At 41.4% G+C, this 24,792-nt stretch overlaps 1 protein-coding gene across 1 annotated transcript in view; it reads left to right on the forward strand.

The window, feature by feature from the left end:
- Positions 1-24,021, forward strand: part of LOC6541189 (matrix metalloproteinase-2) — a 50,203-nt gene extending 26,182 nt beyond the window's left edge. The window contains exons 2-6 of the mRNA XM_026978547.1: positions 20,009-20,149; positions 20,566-20,711; positions 21,561-22,417; positions 22,505-22,646; positions 22,751-24,021. Coding sequence (XP_026834348.1) covers positions 20,009-20,149; positions 20,566-20,711; positions 21,561-22,417; positions 22,505-22,646; positions 22,751-23,286 — 1,822 coding nt within the window. The 3' untranslated portion in view covers positions 23,287-24,021. The remainder of the gene's footprint in view (positions 1-20,008; positions 20,150-20,565; positions 20,712-21,560; positions 22,418-22,504; positions 22,647-22,750) is intronic.
- The last annotated feature ends 771 nt before the right edge of the window (positions 24,022-24,792 follow it).

The raw sequence follows: 24,792 nt of genomic DNA on the forward strand, positions 1-24,792 counted from the left end.
TTAAATATTAACCTCTTGCTTTTGCCAACTACATTTATTCAAAAGTTTGCTTCTCGGATTCCGAATCCAATTCAATCAGTGTTAAGCAAACAAATCGGTCATATTTATTGTATTTTCCCTTTGGACTCTTCTTTATGATGCGGCTGCTTTGTAATTTGTCCAAAATGTCCGTAAACTTTGCCCAAGAAAAGTGACGGCTAAAAGGGGTCGTTAATGGATTAAGCCAAGCTGTACAATGAATAAATTTGTCGGATTGCTTGACAGAGGAGGCAGCCACAAGAACGTTTCTTTGGAGATAAAGCCCTCCAAAGTTGCAAATCCCAAAAAGGGAGAGTCTGGCCTGGCCCTACATTTCAATACTTTCGCACTCTTAACATTTCCGGCAGCCCTTCTAAACGGTAGCAAATGCCAACTGTCAACTTCTTGTGCGTGGTTTTTGTTTTGAAACTGAACTTTTGCCGCTCGGCCAGATCGCAAAAGGGACAAACGGAAAATATTTGCCATAAAACAAGACCGAATCCAACCATTCGGTGGCCACTTTGATTCGACTTTAAGCTGTTCGTGGGCCTTAACTGCCGGCCACTCCAATATCCAATTTTGGCAAATCAGCGTGCAAATTACCCGAGCTGAGGCTGATTTGTTGAGCCGCCTGCCCTCCCGCAAATTTGCCTTTTGGACCATGTAGCTAGCAACTGTATTAAGTTCATTTTTCATCTGGTACTCATGCATTAGGCAGCGAAGTGAGTTGCCTCCAGTGCTCACACAGATACGCACACACACACACACATTCTGCCACATGGCGAGTTACTTTTTCACTTAGGGTCCTTGTGTGCTGCCTTTTGGCATGCAAATACATCGGGCAAGGCAACCCGAAACCGAGACCAAAAACCAAGCCAAGTTAAGCCCAACACGTTAGAGAACACAGCGCGCACAATTTGCCAGCAGCACTCTTCTTGCGTCCCGCCGCTCGCGGAACAATAAGAAAAATGTTCAAGTGCCAGAATGTGTGCAAAGAACTCAAGTTGGCCGCACACAAACGCGAGGCAGGACATGCCAGCAAGGACCAAGGAAACCAACTTCAAACTCCTGCCTTGTCCGGCTGCAAGTCCGTTTGCATCTTCAGCAGTCCGTACAGAGTGGAAAACTGATTCCCAAATACAATAGAGGCCTTTATTGCACTCGCTACTGTTTCACAGTATGGAAAGAGTCCTTGAAAGAGTTGTAGTTCTTGAAATATGATTTCTCTAATAACCCAAAGCATTTGATTGCAATCGTTTTGATTTTATCAAACTGATTTCTTTGAAAAATGAGACCGATAAAGCTCAGGGTCATTAAATCTAGTAGAATTTAATCAGTGTTTAATTAGAAAGTATTCAATATTCTGTGTTTATTAGATTACTAAAATTAATTTTATAGATATTTGATCTTATGTTGCACAATAATAAGCTACATCAAGATAACTAATTCAAAATTACTATAAATGCTTGCCACATTATTCTTCATATTTTAGATCTGACTCTTGATCCTGTACCTCTTTTCTCACCGTGTACAGCATTATTTCGCTGCATTTTCACCCATTTCACCGCTTTCAGATAATTTGAATTTTTCCCATTTGCCTGGCTGGCTGCTGCTCCTTTTCAGAGGTCCTGCTCCGTTTCGGGACTCATTCCGCGTGCTGTTTGCTGCTTGCTGCTTGCTGGTGGCAGGTCAGTTTCGGTTCAGTTTCAGTGGCATGCCTCGCCGCTTTGGCTGGTTTAAGAACTGTAAATTGCTTTAGTTGGCGCGCATTTTCAACGCGGAAAGCGAGGGAAAGCGCGCTGCTGTATTTATGGATGCGCGGATGGTAATAGCACAGTGGTTCTGGGTTTTGTTCCTCTGCCAGTTATGCAGGAAACTTATAGCATGTGCTTATCTATGCAATGGAATGGCAGACAGCAGTTCTCCCACTTTTTGCCCTGTTTTCTTGGGCCCCCCTTCACTCGTATTTGCTCACAGTTGCACTTCTTTCGGCACTCGAAAAATGTTTCGGGAAATCTCTCGAGCCGGGAGTTGGTGGCGGTGAAAGGTATTGGTGAAAATTAATTTTCAGCTCCTTCCTTGTGGGTTGGACCCTCAATAAATATTCCATTTCGATCCTCTAGAATGCATATTTTCCATTTCGGGTATTGTTTAAATTGCCAGGCAAGCTACTTCGCAATTCAGTTGCAACTCTTTGCGCAAATATAAAATTGATTAGCAGCCGCAGTTACTTAAGAATTGAAAAGGAATTCTCGTCAGTTATGCCTATAACAAAGCAGTAAAGTGAGTTGCAGTTTCAGCTAAGTGTATTGATTGATTTTTAAATAAAACTGCCTTTATGTTTTTAATGCGAAAGTCATTTACATGATTAACTGACCACTAGATAAGAAGTCCGAAACTTTTCGCAACAGTCGCCCACGAATGCAGAATAGTTGCCGCCTCTTACACAAGCTGACACTTAATGCACTTAAAACTTCAGAGATGTCTCGTCAATGTTTGAATATGGCACCAGCAGCAAAAGTTGCAGCTGCAGCTGCATATGCAACTGCAACACCCCACCAGCGACTGGTGGCACTTGCAACACGAGCAGCGGCGGCGACTTGAGTGCAAAATTCAATTAACTTGCTTAAGCACAGACACATACAAACCACACACATACTCCAAAATGCACATGTGGGTGAGCTATCAATTTCATGTCCAATCAACCTGGCAGACAGGACACGCCACACCGGCCCACTCTTCATTTTCTGGGTGGCACCGAAGCATCGGAATCTACTAAAGGCCAGGTACACTGCCATGGCCCAAAACCCCGGGCCACTTAAGCAGATGTCAGCTTGATTTTTGCATATGCGACAGCACTGGGAGCTCCAAACATATATGCATATACGTGTCTACTGCAATACCTATAGCTCGATGGAAAAACCTTGGCGTGATACCGTACCCGTACTTTCCCAGCCAAAAGAACCCGAACAGCTGCGGCGTGGCTCCTGCGTATCCTGCCCAGTCTGCTAATTGTTTTGCGGTTCATTGTTTAATTATTATGTGTGTATATGCAGTGCACGCGTAAGAAATAGTGCTGCACTCTCTAAATAATATGAATACAATATAAAATAATATAGTTAAAGGCATCTGAAAAAATGGAATTCTTCCAAAAGTTAACAGAAAAGCTTACCCTCTTTCTTTTAGTTTGGATCTAGATAGTTAGTTTAACGAAAACATTAAAAGCAGACCCAATTGTTCTCAGTGCGCCATTTACTGTGTGCTGCATTTAGTGGAGTTCATTGTTAGTGCGGTGTTTGCAGCCAGATGGCTCCAGTGGAGCTCTGTCCGAACTCTAATTAAAGCGCTTTGCATAATAAATCAGGCGTGGCCTGCGACTATAATTGTGGCCCCGTCTGTGGTCGCAGCTGTTCGTTGTAACGGCGTGTCACTGCCAAATGGCCTGTCAAATAAGAAGTCATTTTGTCCAAATGTTGCCGTTGCCGTTGCCAGCACACGAACAACTGGTTCGGCAAACAAGTTTGACATTTTATGATATGACCACACTGGCAGGCAAACCCCCCAAAAACCCCATCCTGTGAACCGTGCAGCCTTCTCCTTGGCTGTCAATTACATCAAAATTGTGAATTTCTCTCGTTATGCATTTGACATTTTCGACTCAATATAAAACGGAAATAACTCACAAACACTCGCACGCAGTGGCTACATTTTCGATCGGATATATATACAATTGAATCTGTCAAACAACGCCCTGCACACCTTTCGCATGCCATATACTCGTATAAATAACCAATGGATTTGTGCCCATTTGAAGTAGCAACCTCGCAACATGCGGCGTATACGTAATATGCGCAGCAATTCGTTTGCCTTTCAAAGGATAATTTCACTTTGTTCTGATTTATACAACGGAAAATGACGAAGAAGGAATGGATATTGGCATTCTAAGAATCGGTTTGAGTGAAATTGAATTGACTGTTAAGTGCTCAATAAGCCGTTAAGCCTCGAGCCAAAATGGCTAATAAATGAGGGGATATTAATTCATCAGCTTCAGCTCAGTTTCAGCTTAACAAGCGTTCATCACACATTCTACAAGGATTTTCAGCTCCACGGGAATTCATGTTTAATTCACAGTGAGATTGGAATTCATTTGAGTTCGCTTATCTCCCCACAAGGCTAAAACTTGGCTTTGGCTTGCGCCAAAAACTGCACTCAAAGCCATTCGACTTTGTGACCAAACTTTTGGCAAAACTTCTTGTTGGAGAAAATAGAAAAATCAACACCAGAAATAAAAATGCAAAGTAAATATGAACACACAATGCCAATCCCCTGCGAACAAATTGGCAAATAGAAAATTTAAAGAGGACAACTGAAGAAAAGACCGAATAAATGCTTTAAAATACACTTTAAACAAGATGGAATGTTATAGTCGGGTTTCCGACTATCAGATACCCGTTCTAAATTTGAATGCAGATTTTTAGAGAATTGCGCCAGAAACATTTAGAGGTATGCCACTTCAAAATCCGATTAATATAAGTTGAGTTATGGAACTTAGAACTTCAGCCTTGGGGCATTTCTCAGTTTTTTTGAGTTTCTACAAAATCATAACATCAAAAAATTACAAAAAAAATTGAAAAAAAATAAATTTCTAAATTTGAATGCAGATTTTTAGAGAATTGCGCCAGAAACATTTAGAGGTATGCCACTTCAAAATCCGATTAATATAAGTTGAGTTATGGAACTTAGGACTTCAGCCTTGGGGCATTTCTCAGTTTTTTTGAGTTTCTACAAAATCATAACATCAAAAAATTACAAAAAAATTGAAAAAAAATAAATTTCTAAATTTGAATGCAGATTTTTAGAGAATTGCGCCAGAAACATTTAGAGGTATGCCACTTCAAAATCCGATTAATATAAGTTGAGTTATGGAACTTAGAACTTCAGCCTTGGGGCATTTCTCAGTTTTTTTGAGTTTCTACAAAATCATAACATCAAAAAATTACAAAAAAATTGAAAAAAAATAAATTTCTAAATTTGAATGCATATTTTTAGAGAATTGCGCCAGAAACATTTAGAGGTATGCCACTTCAAAATCCGATTAAGATAAGTGGAGTTATGAAGTTTAGAACTTCAGCCTTGGGACATTTCTTAGTTTTTTTGAGTTTCTACAAAATCATAACATCAAAAAATTACAAAAAAATTGAAAAAAAATTTTTTTTTAAATTTGAATGCAGATTTTTAGAGAATTGTGCCAGAAACATTTAGAGGTATGCCACATCAAAATCCGATTAATATAAATTGAGTTATGGAGTTTTGAACTTCAGCCTTAGGACATTTCTTAACTTTGTTCAATTTCAACATCAGAAAAATTACAAAAAAATTAAAAAAAAAAATTTTCTAAATTTGAATGCAGATTTTTAGAGAATTGCGCCAGAAACATTTAGAGGTATGCCACTTCAAAATCCGATTTATATAAATTGAGTTATGGAGTTTTGAACTTCAGCCTTAGGACATTTCTTAACATTGTTCAATTTCTACAACATCATAACATCAGAAAAATTACAAAAAAATTAAAAAAAAAAAATTTCTAAATTTGAATGCAGATTTTTAGAGAATTGCGCCAGAAACATTTAGAGGTATGCCACTTCAAAATCCGATTAATATAAGTTGAGTTATGGAACTTAGAATTTCAGCCTTGGGGCATTTCTCAGTTTTTTGAGTTTCTACAAAATCAGAACATCAAAAAATTACAAAAAAATTGAAAAAAAATAAATTTCTAAATTTGAATGCAGATTTTTAGAGAATTGCGCCAGAAACATTTAGAGGTATGCCACTTCAAAATCCGATTAATATAAGTTGAGTTATGGAACTTAGAACTTCAGCCTTGGGGCATTTCTCAGTTTTTTTGAGTTTCTACAAAATCATAACATCAAAAAATTACAAAAAAAATTGAAAAAAAAATAAATTTCTAAATTTGAATGCAGATTTTTAGAGAATTGCGCCAGAAACATTTAGAGGTATGCCACTTCAAAATCCGATTAATATAAGTTGAGTTATGGAACTTAGAACTTCAGCCTTGGGGCATTTCTCAGTTTTTTTGAGTTTCTACAAAATCATAACATCAAAAAATTACAAAAAAATTGAAAAAAAATTTTTTTTTAAATTTGAATGCAGATTTTTAGAGAATTGTGCCAGAAACATTTAGAGGTATGCCACATCAAAATCCGATTAATATAAATTGAGTTATGGAGTTTTGAACTTCAGCCTTAGGACATTTCTTAACTTTGTTCAATTTCAACATCAGAAAAATTACAAAAAAATTAAAAAAAAAAATTTTCTAAATTTGAATGCAGATTTTTAGAGAATTGCGCCAGAAACATTTAGAGGTATGCCACTTCAAAATCCGATTTATATAAATTGAGTTATGGAGTTTTGAACTTCAGCCTTAGGACATTTCTTAACATTGTTCAATTTCTACAACATCATAACATCAGAAAAATTACAAAAAAATTAAAAAAAAAAAATTTCTAAATTTGAATGCAGATTTTTAGAGAATTGCGCCAGAAACATTTAGAGGTATGCCACTTCAAAATCCGATTAATATAAGTTGAGTTATGGAACTTAGAATTTCAGCCTTGGGGCATTTCTCAGTTTTTTGAGTTTCTACAAAATCAGAACATCAAAAAATTACAAAAAAATTGAAAAAAAATAAATTTCTAAATTTGAATGCAGATTTTTAGAGAATTGCGCCAGAAACATTTAGAGGTATGCCACTTCAAAATCCGATTAATATAAGTTGAGTTATGGAACTTAGAACTTCAGCCTTGGGGCATTTCTCAGTTTTTTTGAGTTTCTACAAAATCATAACATCAAAAAATTACAAAAAAAATTGAAAAAAAAATAAATTTCTAAATTTGAATGCAGATTTTTAGAGAATTGCGCCAGAAACATTTAGAGGTATGCCACTTCAAAATCCGATTAATATAAGTTGAGTTATGGAACTTAGAACTTCAGCCTTGGGGCATTTCTCAGTTTTTTTGAGTTTCTACAAAATCATAACATCAAAAAATTACAAAAAAATTGAAAAAAAATAAATTTCTAAATTTGAATGCAGATTTTTAGAGAATTGCGCCAGAAACATTTATATGTATGCCACTTCAAAATCCGATTAATATAAGTTGAGTTATGGAACTTAGAACTTCAGCCTTGGGGCATTTCTCAGTTTTTTTGAGTTTCTACAAAATCATAACATCAAAAAATTACAAAAAAATTGAAAAAAAAATAAATTTCTAAATTTGAATGCAGATTTTTAGAGAATTGCGCCAGAAACATTTAGAGGTATGCCACTTCAAAATCCGATTAATATAAGTTGAGTTATGGAACTTAGAACTTCAGCCTTGGGGCATTTCTCAGTTTTTTTGAGTTTCTACAAAATCATAACATCAAAAAATTACAAAAAAATTGAAAAAAAATAAATTTCTAAATTTGAATGCAGATTTTTAGAGAATTGCGCCAGAAACATTTATATGTATGCCACTTCAAAATCCGATTAATATAAGTTGAGTTATGGAACTTAGAACTTCAGCCTTGGGGCATTTCTCAGTTTTTTTGAGTTTCTACAAAATCATAACATCAAAAAATTACAAAAAAATTGAAAAAAAAATAAATTTCTAAATTTGAATGCAGATTTTTAGAGAATTGCGCCAGAAACATTTAGAGGTATGCCACTTCAAAATCCGATTAATATAAGTTGAGTTATGGAACTTAGAACTTCAGCCTTGGGGCATTTCTCAGTTTTTTTGAGTTTCTACAAAATCATAACATCAAAAAATTACAAAAAAATTGAAAAAAAAATAAATTTCTAAATTTGAATGCAGATTTTTAGAGAATTGCGCCAGAAACATTTAGAGGTATGCCACTTCAAAATCCGATTAATATAAGTTGAGTTATGGAACTTAGAACTTCAGCCTTAGGACATTTCTTAACTTTGTTCAATTTCAACATCAGAAAAATTACAAAAAAATTAAAAAAAAATAAATTTCTAAATTTGAATGCAGATTTTTAGAGAATTGCGCCAGAAACATTTAGAGGTATGCCACTTCAAAATCCGATTAATATAAGTTGAGTTATGGAACTTAGAACTTCAGCCTTGGGGCATTTCTCAGTTTTTTTGAGTTTCTACAAAATCATAACATCAAAAAATTACAAAAAAATTGAAAAAAAAATAAATTTCTAAATTTGAATGCAGATTTTTAGAGAATTGCGCCAGAAACATTTAGAGGTATGCCACTTCAAAATCCGATTGATATAAGTTGAGTTATGGAACTTAGAACTTCAGCCTTAGGACATTTCTTAACTTTGTTCAATTTCAACATCAGAAAAATTACAAAAAAATTAAAAAAAAAAAAATTTCTAAATTTGAATGCAGATTTTTAGAGAATTGCGCCAGAAACATTTAGAGGTATGCCACTTCAAAATCCGATTAATATAAGTTGAGTTATGGAACTTAGAACTTCAGCCTTGGGGCATTTCTCAGTTTTTTTGAGTTTCTACAAAATCATAACATCAAAAAATTACAAAAAAATTGAAAAAAAATAAATTTCTAAATTTGAATGCAGATTTTTAGAGAATTGCGCCAGAAACATTTAGAGGTATGCCACTTCAAAATCCGATTTATATAAATTGAGTTATGGAGTTTTGAACTTCAGCCATATTACATTTCTTAACTTTGTTCAATTTCAACATCAGAAAAATTACAAAAAAATTAAAAAAAAAAAAATTTCTAAATTTGAATGCAGATTTTTAGAGAATTGCGCCAGAAACATTTAGAGGTATGCCACTTCAAAATCCGATTAATATAAGTTGAGTTATGGAGTTTTGAACTTCAGCCTTAGGACATTTCTTAACTTTGCTCAATTTCTACATCATAACATCAGAAAAATGACAAAAAAATAGAAAAAAATTAAATTTCTAAATTTGAATGCAGATTTTTAGAGAATTGCGCCAGAAACATTTAGAGGTATGCCACTTCAAAATCCGATTAATATAAATTGAGTTATGGAGTTAAGAACTTCAGCCTTGGACCATTTCTTAGTTTTCTTGAATTTCTACAACATCACATCAAAAAATTAAAAAAAAAAACTTTTCACGAATCTAGTATACCCTTTTACTCATCGAGTAATTGGAAATCTTCACATTTATATTTTGAGCAATAACTATTAAATTTAAATGCCAGTTCAATCGAACTTCGTTTTTACCCAGTTTTTTTTTTCTTAAATACGTCTTATCGTGCCTTATACCAATTTCAGTATCCTGTGGCAGGACAAATGCTATCCGCTTTCTTTGGCATTGGCTTTTGCCCACCAGTTATTTATTCCCCCCGGCTTTGGTTTAGTTTTCTCTCGTTTCTTTTCACCTCAACCAACTGCAAGGCAAACGAACCGAAAACCCAAACAGCCAAAGGATAAAGCCGAGCAGAATGAGGCAGGCAGCGCAAACTCGTGTTAACTACACATTTGGGTATTTGTGTATTAACACTTTGCGAGGGAGTCGAAGGATCCAGGCTCCAGGCTCCAGGGCTCTGGACGCAGGACTCGGGATCCGGTGGAGCAGGATCGGGAGTCGGGTTAACACAAACAGACAGTGGCCAGTTGGCCATTGGACTGATGTTCCTGGGGTTTCAGGGGCTAAAGTTTAATTGGCTAGTTTAATTGTCAGAGGGACTGGCAAGTACACACACACACACACACTACCCAATAAAGACAACAAAGAAATTTAATCAAGCGACGAACAATTGCAGGGGTACAAAAATAAAAAGTGCAAACGTTTATTGAGTTTAACGAGCGCCGTCTGCACTCAGTCGCTCTTGAATGCATCTGTGTGCGTGGCCCGCTGTCTGTGTGACAGTATCAGTGTTTACACGAAAGGACTTTTAGCGATGATGGGGCAACACCAACTCCACCACCCCACCAACAACAAGGACGGAATGGCAACGGCAGCAGCTTAATTTAAATGTCACCTGCACTAAACAAATACGCCAAAGGGGCGGCCCTCGGGGGGCGGTGGCCAAACAGAGTATGATATTGTTAGTGACACTCTTTCAGCATTAAGTGTGTACATGACAAGCACACCCTCACACCCACACACACCCATGCTGGGCTACACACAGCATTACATTTGGCCAAGTCCCGGGAAATGCACTTCAGAAGCCACTCAACTCATCAAGCAACCATTCGAACAGATAAACAAGCTCACAAAAACATTTAGGTGATATTGGATAGTTTAAACAAAGATACGCTCGCCGAAGGACCAGAAAACCCCAAACTGAAGCTGTGCTCTTGAGTATCTGGTTTTATATGAATAGTTAGAAAGCTACATTATTACAATGCGTTCAAAGAAAATGGTGTTGATGGTGTGGATTTTAAGTGCAAGCATCATTTAGCTGGTCAGTGGTCTTATCCATTTTCAGCGCTTCCTGCAGCTGCTTAAATATTTGGATTGAATGAAATTAAAATAAACAAAGTGCCCTTGAGCAGGGCTTCAGCCAGCTATATTTCCATCATCATTATCGCAGCCAGAAATCATAATGATGCCAATAAAAATAAATAATTGACAAGTCGGCAAACTGTGCGGCGATGACACTGGCCATTTGGCTAAGCAGAAACGTCAAAGTGGTTAGCAGTGGGTGGTCTTTACTGTTGGGCGGCTTATACATATACATATACATATACATATACATATACATATACATATACATATACATATACATATACATATACATATACATATACATATACATATACATATACATATACATATACATATACATATACATATACATATACATATACATATACATATATATTATGTATAATGGCCAGGACTTAGCTCTCGAGCTCTAGTTGTCCTGAGCCCAGTTCCCTGCGTGTGGGTAATGGGACGCGTCCCGCGTCCCATATCATTATGCATCATTAAGTTGATGGGCTCCCCAGCATCGAGACACTTCGATTTTATGGATGTAGCATATGGATGGCGGTCCGTTCAGTGCCTTGGCCAACTGCTCCGCATTGCTATTAACCACATATTACTCATCGAACAATGTTTTTGGTGGTGCATTTGGTGTGCCCATAGTTTTATGACCCCACTATGTACAATGGACTAATATTTTGATGGGTTTTGTATCGCGTTTAGAACGGAGAACATTCGGAAGTGTTACGTTTTGGCACGAAGAAACCCATTGAGAGAGAGAGTTTCTTTCAGTGGACAGTTCTTTTGACATTTTACCATCGGTTTCATAACATTTAATGGCCCGCCAGGTCTTCCAATTAGTACGCAGCCTTTGAGGTGAAAGTATAAGCTTCCTTCGACTGGCTGACGTAAGTCCTTGCGTCATTGCATTAAGGATTCTCAACTGTACCCTGTTTGCCCTCGTTGCTGTTGTTTCTGTTTCTGTTTCTGTTTGCCTTGCCCTGTTTGTTTGTTTGTTTGCTCGCCATAAGTTACCCATTGGCTGGCATCAACTTTTGGCACATTTGTTTGACAAATTGTTTTGTTTTTTGGCCCCGTCTACGTCACTTGGTAATCGATATGTGAGCGAGGAAAAGGATACAGGACCCCACTTCTCAGTTGTCCCCAGCAACCAGTTTTCGCGAGCTTACGTTGTCAGCAAAACAAACATAAATATGTATATGGAGGGGTGTAAAACTTATATACACATATTTATAAGAGCAGGGAGCCATATACAATTGACTAAAATTTCAATTTCTTTCTCTGGTTTCGTTGCAGGTGAGTTGCTTTGCTTTCTGAGACAATTTTCCATCGCCTTCGCCTTTGCCATTGGCTTTTCCTTTGCCATTGCCCGGCGGGTTGTAAAATCAAAGTACGTACTTCGGCTGACACCTCCCACACTCCCACCCCAAAGAGCACAATGAAAAAGTGGAAAAGTGGCGAAGCCGGTGCCTGAAATCAATAAAGTCGAACGTATCCGGCTGATAGCTGTTTAATGTTTACAATATGTCTTTATCTTCCCACTGCCACCCAGCATTCACCATGAAACGCTAAGCGTTTCACCAAAGCCATGACTTTGACTTTACCTTGGGCCACAAGGACTGCGGAACTGGATGCTCCTGCAGCGAATGCCATGCAAAGCGCTTCGATAATGCCAAGCGTTATGGCCAACTGCATCTGCATCTGCATCTGCATATGCAGTTGTTATGATAGCCCTGGGTGTGAACTCCCTTCAAGGAAACGCACTCCTAATGCCAAACAATTTAGTGCAGTTTCGACGCCCCGGCAGGAAAAGGTATCCTGCGTTATCCGATTTGCATTTAGGTGAATGCGCTCAAATGTGCAATTCAATTTGGGAAACTCCATCCAAACAAACAAGGCAGTACAGCCAGAGCAGTGCACTGCAAGAAATATCTCCAGCCAAAGAATCCAATTCTATGCCTTATGCCACAACAACTTCATAGATGCTTAGGCACAGATTAGATACTATCTTGTATCTTATAACCGAACTCCATCTGCTGTAAGTGAACTAGGTATATGCCGCTACGGATTGAACTTCTCCTAGAGCTATTCCAACTTCTGGAGCTCATTTCCAAATCGAGATCATTTTCTTGCTGTGCTTTTTGGGGGGCAAACCGAGGGCACGGATTCGGCATGTTGTTAACCAGAAAAGCAGCGCAGAAAGCAGCTTAGCCTGCCTCTGAACCGGAGGAGACCGCTTGCCGGGTCGACTTAGCGCATAAAAAATTCAAAGTCAGTGAAACGCAGCTTAAGCTGTTTTTTACACAGCCAACAAAACACACAAAGAGGGGCGCACAAAATCGGGATAAACACACATGTACAACACAGATGCCGGCGGATGATGATGGGTTGCAGGTTCGAAGTGGGTTTGGCTTTGGGATTGGGATTGGGGGTCAAGGGTCGAGTATTCAGGGCTCGCAGGCTCTGCCGAGGGAAATGCCGCGGAAAAGCGAATGGCAAACGAAGGGGGAAGCTGCAGCATAAGCAAAGTAGATTAAACACCGCAAAAGCAGTAAGCGTCCACTGAGTGGACAGTGGACATTGGACAGTGGCTAGTGTAAATACCGGCAAAAAGCAGCTTTTTGGGGCCAAAAGCAAAGCAGGGAAAGGCAAGCCAAATGAAAAGCCGACAAAAGCTCGCTTGAAAATGTCCAAAAGCGAGACCAGCTCGTCCGGCTGTCCAGCTGTCCAGCTGTCCAGCTGATGGAATCTCTTTTTGGCCCAATCCCTGCGGCTCTCTGGGCTTAAATATTTAGCAACAGTTTGCAGTCTGAAGTTTTTTTAAGGGGGAGGGGGAAGGAAAAAAGTTATGGAACACATGATATATGCCTGATATTTCGGCCCTTTTGGGACGAGCCGTAATAACGTAATTAAGTGGCTCACTTGTTGGAAGTTGGCAGTGAATGGGTTTAATTTTTTGGTTACCACATCGAAAGCGAAGCGAAAGTCAGCCAGTTGCAGTAATAATGCAATATCACAAACTTTTTAATGAGTTGTCGCAAATATTTGCAGTAAACAGCAGAAACTTTTATAAGCACGTGAAATAGATTACTATTAAAATTGTTACATATATGAGTATTCTGTATGTATGTATTATGATGTGAACAAGTTAATGCGGATTTAAAAAGTATAATATTTTATTAATTGCATTTCACCAAATAAGTTTGGTGTTCCTTGCGAATTCCCATTTAATTGCCTTTTGTCATATTAGAGTATACAATATAATATATTTTATTAAAATGCAATTCAAGCAGACAAGCCACTGAGTGGAATATAAGAACGCACACGGTTATTATGACGCTTCAAGATATTTTCCAGATTGATTAAAGTTTCATTCTCAAGTTTATTGAGATGCCTGCGACTCGAGACATTTTAATTGCATGTATGGATGGCCCGAAGTTATGCAAATTCATTTAAACATTTGCCACTGCCTGGCGCACAGATTGCATATTAAATATGCATTAACCGCAGTTCACTTTGTGCCTTTCCCTGCTTCTTGCTAACCACCGCATATCCGCAGGATACAAGGATACCAGGATACGCCCTGCCCATGCGGCCCCAATTTGTGCGCTACACTTTTCTCCGCTCGGTAATGTGTTAAATTTTCACAGTTGAATTTGCGTCTGTGTGTGCGCGCTGAGTAAATTTGAATTTGATTGAAAAGCGTGTGACAGCGCTTCGATCCTTTTACCTGATGGGGGATGGAGGCAATGGGACCCACCTTCTTACCCGCCAAATCCCGACCACACCCACATTTGTCGAAGTTTAGATAACGTAGCGCATCATTTGGCACCCCGGCTCGACTGCTTACTTTGCCACGAGATGTGGTGCGCCGGTGCTTGTCAAATGGTTTTGTATAGATTTCCCCCCATAGTTTCCCATTTCCACGGAACAGCCAACCACCACCCACTATTTCCATTTTTTTTTTTTTGCCATTTTCCACCGACACGTCTATGTGGCATGGGTTTTTGTGACAGCTTGTTAGACGTATCCTGGCAGTTGCAAGAAGAACCGGAACAGCAATGGCTCGAACTGAATGGAGCATTGTGTCCTGGCGGCGATGAATGTAAGCGATTTATTTTATGATTTATTGCGTATACTTATTGTGTATGCTGTCCGAGGATTCACATTTATCTGCTACCCATTGTTAGCACTTGCAAATCGGTCAGGCTGTGCAGCAATTCCTGTTCCGCAGCAGAAGCATTTAAAAATTGTCATTCAATCAAGTGTCAAATTAGTGGGGATTCTTAATTTAAGCAGCCATTCCACGTCAAGTCCCTGTTCTTTCACCCTACCTACTACACCCTTCATAAATAAAATATTCGGGCTGCCACTCAATTAGGGCGTAAGTCCGGTCCGTTTCGGATTCGGATTCGGATTCGGATTGGGATTCAGACCCTGGTCCGAATGCCCAGCCAGGACCAACAAATCAAAAAATGTATAAAACATGCAATTTGTTTGCCAAAAGTCGTGCGTAATGTGGTCCCTTCTTGGGTCCCCAGGATGCGGACTTGGTCCTTTCACTTCAAAATGAATCTGTTGCTGTTGCTGTTAGTGTTGATGTTGGTGTTGGTGTTGTGTTTTTGTTACCTAAGCCCCGGCATAAAGTTGGCAAATGAAGTGCCAAAAGTTGCTTGTCTAGACAAAAAAGTGAAGCCGATGCAAAGTTAGCAGCATTTTGTCTTGCTTTGACTCACTCAACCTGGGTGTGATGTTATTTCGATATGGTATCCATCACAACCTCCTTGAGTGAGCGATAGCAGGACAGAGTATCCACGAAACTAACTACAAAATATCACAAAAAGTGAAGAGATACGTACACAATCACACTGTAGGAATGGCAATTAGAAGCAGCAACTTCATTTACATGTACGGATGCATTTCTATATCTTTTGATTGCCATTTAACCTAAGTGAGTAAACTTTGAATGAAATGCCAGTAAGATAATAAAATGATTACCTAAAAGCCTCGTTTGTTTTTTACATTTTCTTTCCTGACTATATTTCATTAAAGTAATCAAATCATATGTAAGATTTGAAACGAAAACAAATGACTTAAAGCATCTGGAATTTAGAGGCCGCGGGCGAAATTCAAAAGCATGTCAATTTAATAACGCCTAATGGCACGAATCATTTCGGGCAATAAATGTATAAGTGCATGTGGCACTCGCAGGAAAGGAATGTCATCTGATACCGCCAGCTTCCGGAACTGCTGCCCCCCACTCCTGGATGCCGTGCCCCCGGGGACAAGCGGATGGGGCCATGATATGGATGTCATATGGATGGCATACTCCGGGCAGCTTCTTGTGGCAAATATTTACCTTTTGGGGCCTTTGGCATCCCGCATGGCTGTGTGCTCTCTATGAGAAAATAACATTTGCAATTTAAAGCACTTGAGACATGAGTCACTGGGTGAGGTGGCTGGATATCTGTATATGCATATATCAGCACGGATATACCCATATCAATACCCCGCATCTCTGGCTAATGGCAAATTTCCAGTACTTTTTCGTTATTACTCTTGTGGCTAAATTGCGATTATTTATTAATTAAATTTGTTATGACAACACAAGATGCAAAGTCATTTGTTTGCCTCGCTGCGTGTGGGTTTCTGTGGGTTTCTGTGGCTTTCGGGCCAGAAAGCCCGAGAAAACCACGTAAAATACAAGCGGACAGTCCGGGCTATATTATAAGACTCAGCCGGTTGGCTGTCCTGCTCTTAAGCTATTTTATTGAGTTTTCCACGCACATCCGTCCCTTTTCAAACCCTTTTTGGGCCACCCACCCACACACATCGCACAACAAAGGCTTTCATTTTTAATGCCGAGCAGACGGTTAAGCATAATTATGTTTGTCGATGGGGCGGAGTTCAGATTTTCGACCCCGAACAGGTGCACAAAGGTAAAATAATACAGCTCCGGCATTTTAAGCTGGCTTTAAGAGCTCGGCAAAGTTTATCCGCTGGCTTTAAATTAACCCCGTTTCGGTGGCTCTTGGGCCGTAATATCCAGAGTAAACCAACTTGAGCTCGACACTTATGAGACATGTTCCTGCCACTTTGCACTTTAGCGAAAATTTTGGCCGCCAGCACTTTTGCCGCTCGTGTCGAAGTGCGTCCAGCTGAGCAACAAGAGTTATGTAATTGACTCGAAATGCCCTCGGAGCATTTGGAAATTTAAACAGCAGCAAAGTTTCGCGTGACGACAAGGAAAAATTGGCGAAAAAATGAAGATTTCTCATTTTCCGAGCGTTTTAATTTGTGCGAAATTAAGCAAAAAATAAACTCATTTTGCCAGCTGCAGCAGCAGCAGCATCACAAACATGGCGAAACTTTTTCGATAGCTGTCTGACAACAAAGCGAAAAATCTAAAAAAAAAAGAAAGAAAAAAAACGAAGTAAAAAGCTGGAAAAACTTTCAGCGGAAGTTGATGGCAGGAAAACTCGAGTAAAATGTGCACGAAATTGTCTCTGCGCGGAAGAAAAATCTATGCGATTGAGGAGAAATTGCAAAATTCAATGCCCGCCGTAGTCTGAGCCTCCGGCTTTTTCCATTACGGCATCTTCATTCCGGCTACGGCACATGCCACGCCCCCCGCCACCTGACCGCCTGCGCATTTTGGCCATGACTTAGTGTCGACTTCATGCAAAGCTCTCCCCCCGCCGACGGTGATTTAGTTGTTAGCCTGCGGACAAACATTTCATGGCTCGGTGTGCTCAATTCAATCAATTGCCATCGACAGACGGCAGTCTGCAAGGATACCTCACATCCTGTCGACCGCCAGCCCCGGTGCAATTTTAATCAAAATTCGCATGTGTGCGAAGGCGGCTGCCTTTAGTTGTCGCAGGTTGGCGTAATGGCGACATCGCACAGGATGAACACGGATATCGGGGATTTGCTTGCGGCTCAAGCCTTTGTTAGCCCACTTGATATTTGGCCACGTTGCGCATTAAGACCATTCTTAACTCGACGAAAGCAACCTGCCATCAATCCAAAACATTCAAATTTCCTCTGCAACGCAACCTAAGATCTCCTTGGTCTACATAGTCTTGCAGAAATGTAAGGTTCTTGAAGCTACAACGCCTCGATTTATTGAATTGCAAAGGCAATGAGTTCCTAAGAACAAATTTAAATGGAATTGGGATATAGTTTAAGCCTAACTATTTCTTTTCTTGGGAAAGCACTTTGGAAACTCGGTGGAACAACATCACGAGTGCAGTCCTTGGACTATTTGTCAGCCCAGCAATCTCCTTTTGTTATTCACAGGCCATAGAGAGTGGGCTCCATCCATTTGGCTAATTGTTCAGTTTGTTTTACGTGTAAGGCTACAAATTGGCCGAAGCACACGTTTCCCCAGACAGCTAGTCAGTGGCGTAGTATCCGTGGTGCCCGTAGTGAAAACACCGAGTGCACGTTCCGCTTTCCCGTGCCACCCCCACCCGCCGAAAAAGGAGCCAAAAGGTCCTGCCGCCTGCCGCCTGCCGCCTGTCGGGTTCATAATAATTTAAATGCTGGGCACACAGAGTGACATGGCAAAGACAAACAGAGGTCAAGCTGCGTCAGTGGGACCGTTGCAGCAGAAGCAACTGCAAATGGCTACGTGACCGGATGCACTGCAGCGGCATGCATTTAAATCCAAAAGCGGCAGCACCAGAATTAGCACGACAAAGGGTTGCCAGTCGCAGTGTCCTAACAACCGGGGGATTTGGCATTCCGGAGTGAGCGGAACCGGCTTGAGTTAATTTACCCTGGCAAGCAACAAGCTCTGCGCAAACACCAAACGACAAACGGTCTACAGTTCTGCCACCATGACCACCCATGACCACCCCTGAGTCCAAGTCCCATTCCCAGCCAGCATCTGGATCCGAGTCCGAGTCCGAGTCCGAAAGGCTTGGGCCCTTCAGATCAACTGCCGAGCAAACAAATGGCGTTGCAATTGAGCACGTTTTTGTCGAGCAATGGAAATGAACTGCGACACGGTGATTCAGTTTGGCCAGCGCCAAGAGCTGCAAATGGAAGTCGCAGTCAAAGTTCGGGCCTAAGTTTTAGCCCGTCCATGCTGCCCAGTTCATGTGGCAGGTCAAGTGGCATGCGGCAGCTGACAGGACGTGCGCCCCATGATGTTTTCGCAGGACATGAGTGCCTCCGACTAAGCACACTGTACTGCTCCGCGCTGGGTTCTTGTGCGCATTCCTTATGGAAAATCAAATAATATAGGAAGACTGCACTTGTGGCACTCTGAACATACAGAAATTCATATAGGTTGTAAATAAAACACACTTCAATGCTAATTCAAAACCAAATGGCTTCCAAGTGCAAGTCGAAAAAAAGGGTGGGCTTTTTCAAAGTTCCTGTTACCTAACCAGTATGAAGAAGCTATGTTTGAGGCCAGTCCATCTGCATGACCTGGCTTAATGGATCGAAAAATCGTAATTGGAAACGAGGCAGTTCAGCAGGGCTGTCCCACTAAGTGGGCGATCACTCGGGCTGCAAGTGGCTGAATGCCACAATGCATATTGGGGCACAGCACGCACCTAGAGAATCCTGGCCAAAAGACAATGGCAGAAAGTCAAACTAGGTAAAGGAGAAAAAAGTACGGCAAATTGGCAGGGAGCAAGCATACGGCAGAGATACAAACAAGGTACTGGGTGAACCGCAAAAAGGATCAACTTTTGGCCCTATTTTTTCAACGTTAGTGAGCACCAGCGGCAGACTGGGGCCGGCATAAAAGAAACATAACTAATTTGCATAAAATGCGGAAACACGGCAGCAGCACACAGATATCTCAGTTTGTCCGGCGCGGAGGGAGTGGAAATACGGAAACTTTGTTGACGGAAATGGGGCAAAATGGCCAGTGGAGAGTTGACGCCAAAAGGCAAACCAGCTGCGAGCCAGCGGTTTTGAGCCAGGTTTCGCCTTCTCAGGTACACACCTTCGCCTTCGTATGTGTGTGTTTGCCAGACTCTTTTAGCCAGAATTCACAAAATACAAAACTAAGTGCGGGCCAGCAAACTCCGCAACGCCCAAGTCTTTAGGTGAGCGGAAACTTTTGCATGACAAAGTGAAAGTGGAGTGTGTGGGCGGCGAAAGTTGGCACTGGCCACCATATTAGCGGTTTGCAGAATATTCCAAGATAAGACAGAGGCTAGCTGCCTACAAGGCATGCACTGCGAAAGAAATGCTAACTATATCTATATTTAAAGGTTTATAGTATTTTGTTTGCTTATCAATATCCAGGCACTCAATGCTTCCACAAGTATATACAAAGTATATACATAAATATACAATTGATATAATAGGGGCACGTTGAAATATGTATAAGCTCATGAAATATACTCGTTTGCCTTACGCATTTATTCTCTGTGTGTGCAAAACTTTCCCTGGAGTTTCGCATTATGCAAAGGAGGAACCCTTACAAAGTGGAATATCTTAGCATGCTGATATCATGTTTCCCCCTCCTCACTTGCAGCATGGTCAACCAGTCGATGCCCGACGCCTACAAAGCCCGGATGTTGGTGACTCGTGCCCTGAGCGTTTGGGAATACCACTCGAAGCTGACATTCCGCGAGGTCTACAGCGACCAGGCCGACATCCAGATACTCTTTGCACGGTGAGTACTCGCAAAATCTACGGGGATTGCGAGTTTGCGGATTGGGGATGGCATGGATACGAGCACTGGTAGGTGGGGGAGATCATAAAAAATGCGAGTCTTTAGTGCCATAAACAAACGCACATAAAATTGCACTTAAAAGCAGGCGAACGATAAATAAGCCAAGTATTAAATCCATGGAACGACGTCGATGATGAAATGCCACCGATGACAAAGTCGATGGCCGAGATGCGAGTTGCGAGGAGCGAGGAGCCAGGGCAGCTCTGCCGTGTCTGAATCAAAGAGTTTATGTGGCAGCTGCTTGTTCTTAGATAAGCTGTGAATATGATTTCCCCCTGGCCGTGCTCGTAATTCCCTTGAATTCCACCGAACTAATCCTGTACATCCTTGTTGGACCTTTTCCTAACGCTTTGCAGGCGCCAGCACGGCGATGGCTATCAATTCGATGGACCTGGTCAGGTGCTGGCCCACGCCTTCTATCCCTCCGAGGGGCGTGGCGGAGATGCCCACTTCGATGCCGACGAGACCTGGAACTTTGACAGCGGAACCCATAATAGGCGCGGTGAGTGCAGTCCATCAAGTCCATTTGCGTTCTGGCCATGCCACATAATAATGTGCTCCTTGTGACGTTAACTAATTGCATTAGAGAGCAATAGTGTTTGGGCTGTGCTGTCTGGTCTGTGGTTTTTTTGGGTTTACACTGGAAAAAATGCTTGAATTGATATCCTTAGTTGTACAACAACGTTTGCCAAATCGACTCCTAAATATCATTGTGCACTACAATTCATTATAATTAATTTGAAAATTGATTGTTACTACTATAATATAGTAGTCATAAATATAATAGTATAAATAGTATAAAATAGTAGTCAAGCACGACTAACTAATTGAGTTGTAGCATGCATTTTTTGGCATAATTGAGCTATGTTTTTTGGCAAGTGCAGTAACCACACGCGGGCAAAATCAATAAAAGCTGCATACGCTGCTGCGGCAGCGAATAAGGAATAGGTCGGGAAGATGGCCCACACCGGAGGGCAGGAGGCGGTGGATGAGAAGACCATGACTGGCGACGCGTTGCCTGCAGCCTGCCGCCTGCCGCTTGCGTTTTGTAATTTAGCACAATAAATCGTCAGGACAGACCCCAAAGACCCCTGAAACACCGAGGACTCCGAATTGCGCTTCGGCATTTTTAATGGTTTTTAATGCCAATAAAAAATTGTCAGCATGACGCGTGACGTTGGCAGCCATTTTAAAATGTTGCAAGCGTCGCCATTTTTATGCCACTTACAAAGTCGTCAAGGCGACGAGCCCGTCTTGCCCCACCCCGTTCCGCCCGTACTTGGCCCTTTTTTCTCGCCCGCCATTAACCAGTCAGCGTATTTATGTTGCATTCCGTGTCGTGTCGTTGCAGGAACCAATTTTCTGAACGTGGCCCTGCACGAACTGGGTCATTCTCTGGGACTGGGCCACTCCTCGGACCCGAAGGCGGTCATGTTTGCGTGGTACCAGGACATTGACGTGGAGGGAAAACTGCCCGACGACGATCGCAACGGCATCCAGGAGTTGTACGGCTCCAGGGAGAAGACCTGGGGACCCTACAGACCACAAACCACACCAACCACAACAACCACGACGACCATGCGCACGATGGTTTACCGGGCAGATAATCCGCCCTACCGCCCCTGGTACGATCCCAGCAAGAATCCCAACAAGGAACGTAATTGGGCCAGGGAGCGCCAGGAGGAGGAGCGGAGGCGTAAGGAACAGGAGTGGAGGCGTCAGGAACAGGAGCGAGAAGAGCGGGAGCGAGAAGAACAGGAGCGAGAAAAGAAGGAGCGAGAAGAGCAGGAGCGAGAAGAGGAGGAGCGAGAAGAGAAGGAGCGAAAGAAGCAGGAGCGTCAGAAACAGGAGCGAGAAGAGAAGGTGCGACAGGAGCGGAGGCGTCAGGAACAGGACCGAGAAGAGCAGGATAATCGCCGACGCGAAAGAGAACGTGACCGCCAATATGAGAAAGAGCAAAGAGAGCGGCACGAGCGACAGGAGCGGTTGAACCGGGAACGTAAGAATAGGGAGCGGTATGGAGTCCGGGCACCAGTTACTCCTCCAAGCACGACCACCATGAGACCCACCCGCAAGCCATATTACACCATTGTTCACCAGCAGAACCACCACCATAAAAAGCAGCGGAAACTCAAGCCGGACACCTGTATGACTAGCTACGATGCCATCTCGATGATCCGCAGCGAACTGTTCATCTTCCGGGGACCGGTAAGTTTGCAATTCAAAACCCTATGTACATGGGTGTACTTGTACGAGTATATTACCAACGATTACCTATGAAATCTCGTTTGACAGTACCTGTGGCGCATTGGAAAATCGGGTCTGTATCCTGGCTATCCCACGGAGATCAGGAGACAGTGGTCCGCTCTGCCCGTGAATCTCACCCAGGTGGATGCTGTTTACGAGAACCAACAAGGACATATTGTGTTCTTCATAGGTGAGTTAGATCTGGAAATTCAATGATTTAAAAAGAAAAAAACAATATAAATGATAAAAGCTTCTTGAAATAAATAACCATTACTCTGCTTTTTTGTGCCCCAGGTCGCCAGTATTATGTATTCAACTCGGTAAACCTGGAACCTGGCTACCCAAAACCACTTGTCAGTATGGGTCTGCCGCCCACTTTGACCCACATCGATGCCGCCTTCGTTTGGGGCCACAACAACCACACCTTCTTGACCAGCGACACACTGTACTGGCGCATCGACGACAATACGGGGGAGGTGGAGCCTAGTTATCCGCGGGACATGAGCCTCTGGTCGGGAGTGGGCTACAAAATCGATGCGGCATTCCAGTACAAGGATGGCAAGACGTACTTCTTTAAGAATCTGGGCTACTGGGAGTTCGACGACGATCGCATGAAGGTGGCCCATGCCAGGCCTAAGCTGTCGGCGCCAAAGTGGATGCAGTGCGCTCGGGGCTCTAACGAGGTGGACGACGAGCTGCGCTGGACGGCTCCCTTGGTATCCGCGGAGAACGAAGATGGGGAAACGGGGAGAAGCGGCTCCAGGGAGCTAAGGATCAACCTCATCCTTATTTCGATCCTTTTGCTAGCCATCGCGACTTGGCGGAGTTAAGATTAAATATGGATGGTAGCTTAAAAAATGCCTAGAATTAAGAACAATGGTTCGCCTCAAATTTTTCACAAAAAATTATGGTTTTCGAAATAAAAGCAGGTAAAGCTAGTATTCAACGTCTCGATTAAACAGCTGCTGCAAAATACTTAAGCTAAAAAAAAGTGAAACTCAAATATAAAGACGACACCGAGCGGCCTTTTCTTAGATTTAAGGCAAATAAATCAGTAGACCACATAGTCGCACATAGATGACTAATCTGCGCCAACTTATTCGATTTATTTATGGACACTTGCCAATTGGGCACAGTGGCGCCATCTATTGGACAAATAGCAGGGCTGTTTTACCAGATCTATACACCCGTACATACATATAAGAAAATGCACAAGACTATAGTCTACTTAAACGTAAAAATAAATGTTTCTATTTGTATACAGAAAGCATCGAAATTCGAGACCACTACTGCCTTATGAATAAGTAATAGCAATGACTTTTATTGAAGAAAGTTGGACGGTATATTCCGCTTTTCTTGTTTCGACGAACCTTTCTAATTATTTATATATAAATGTGATATTATCATAAATTCTGAACGATTGTTAACAAAATGTAAACTGAACAAAACAATAACCTTACCTTTTGGTTAGTTTTTAGTTATATTTACATAAGATACTTAAGCTGCGAACTATAATTTTCTACACGTTTTTTACCCAAACAAAACTATATAAATAAAGAAATATATGTATAATGCAAAATTTCGTCACGAAGTGAGTGATTGTGATTTATCACTACTCCATTGAAGGTTTTAAAAGGTAAGTTTTTAGTTAGTGTGTTACCAGCTTGTCATATAAGAGACATAAACCAGTAATAGATTGTAGGGCTTGTAAAAAAACGGCCCTGGTGGGCACAAAAATTTGATATAGCCATGATGACGGAGCTAAAAAACCGAAATGGAAGCTCACCTCGATACAATATTATCTATCATATACGTATCATCGTATCAAACTGAAAATAACGAATATATCATAAGCGATAATATCGTTATCTCCTGTAAAGTTAGTGTGCCTATAACAATGACCGGGCAAAGCAACCAGAAAATGTTTGGCGCTCTGCAGGATATGCAGAATATGCAATTTTTGGAAAATTTAAAAAGCACATCCGCTGCAATGGAGACTTCCGGTCGGCTCATCTTTGTGACACCGCTATCTGGAGCACTGTAGATCCCTGGCGATCGTAATGGCATTGCATTGTAATGATAACTCCGCTGTTAATGGCCTCCGATGACCTTATCTTATCGCCGGGAATTAGCTGCCGTTTGACACAAGGTGTTAATTTAGTGTAACAGTCACCAGCTGTTTGGGTCGGCTAATGGCAACAACATGCGAGATCTTTCGCTCGATTCTACCGGCGTACATATATCGCTCGACTGTCATTAGGCTATGCGTCACCCCACCTCGCAGCCGTGACGTCCACACAGTTCCACAGTTCCAGCGTTCTCCATGTAGTCCCGTC

This window comes from Drosophila erecta, unplaced genomic scaffold, assembly GCF_003286155.1.
Source record: "Drosophila erecta strain 14021-0224.00,06,07 unplaced genomic scaffold, DereRS2 tig00000055-arrow-pilon, whole genome shotgun sequence".
Lineage (NCBI taxonomy): Eukaryota > Metazoa > Arthropoda > Insecta > Diptera > Drosophilidae > Drosophila > Drosophila erecta.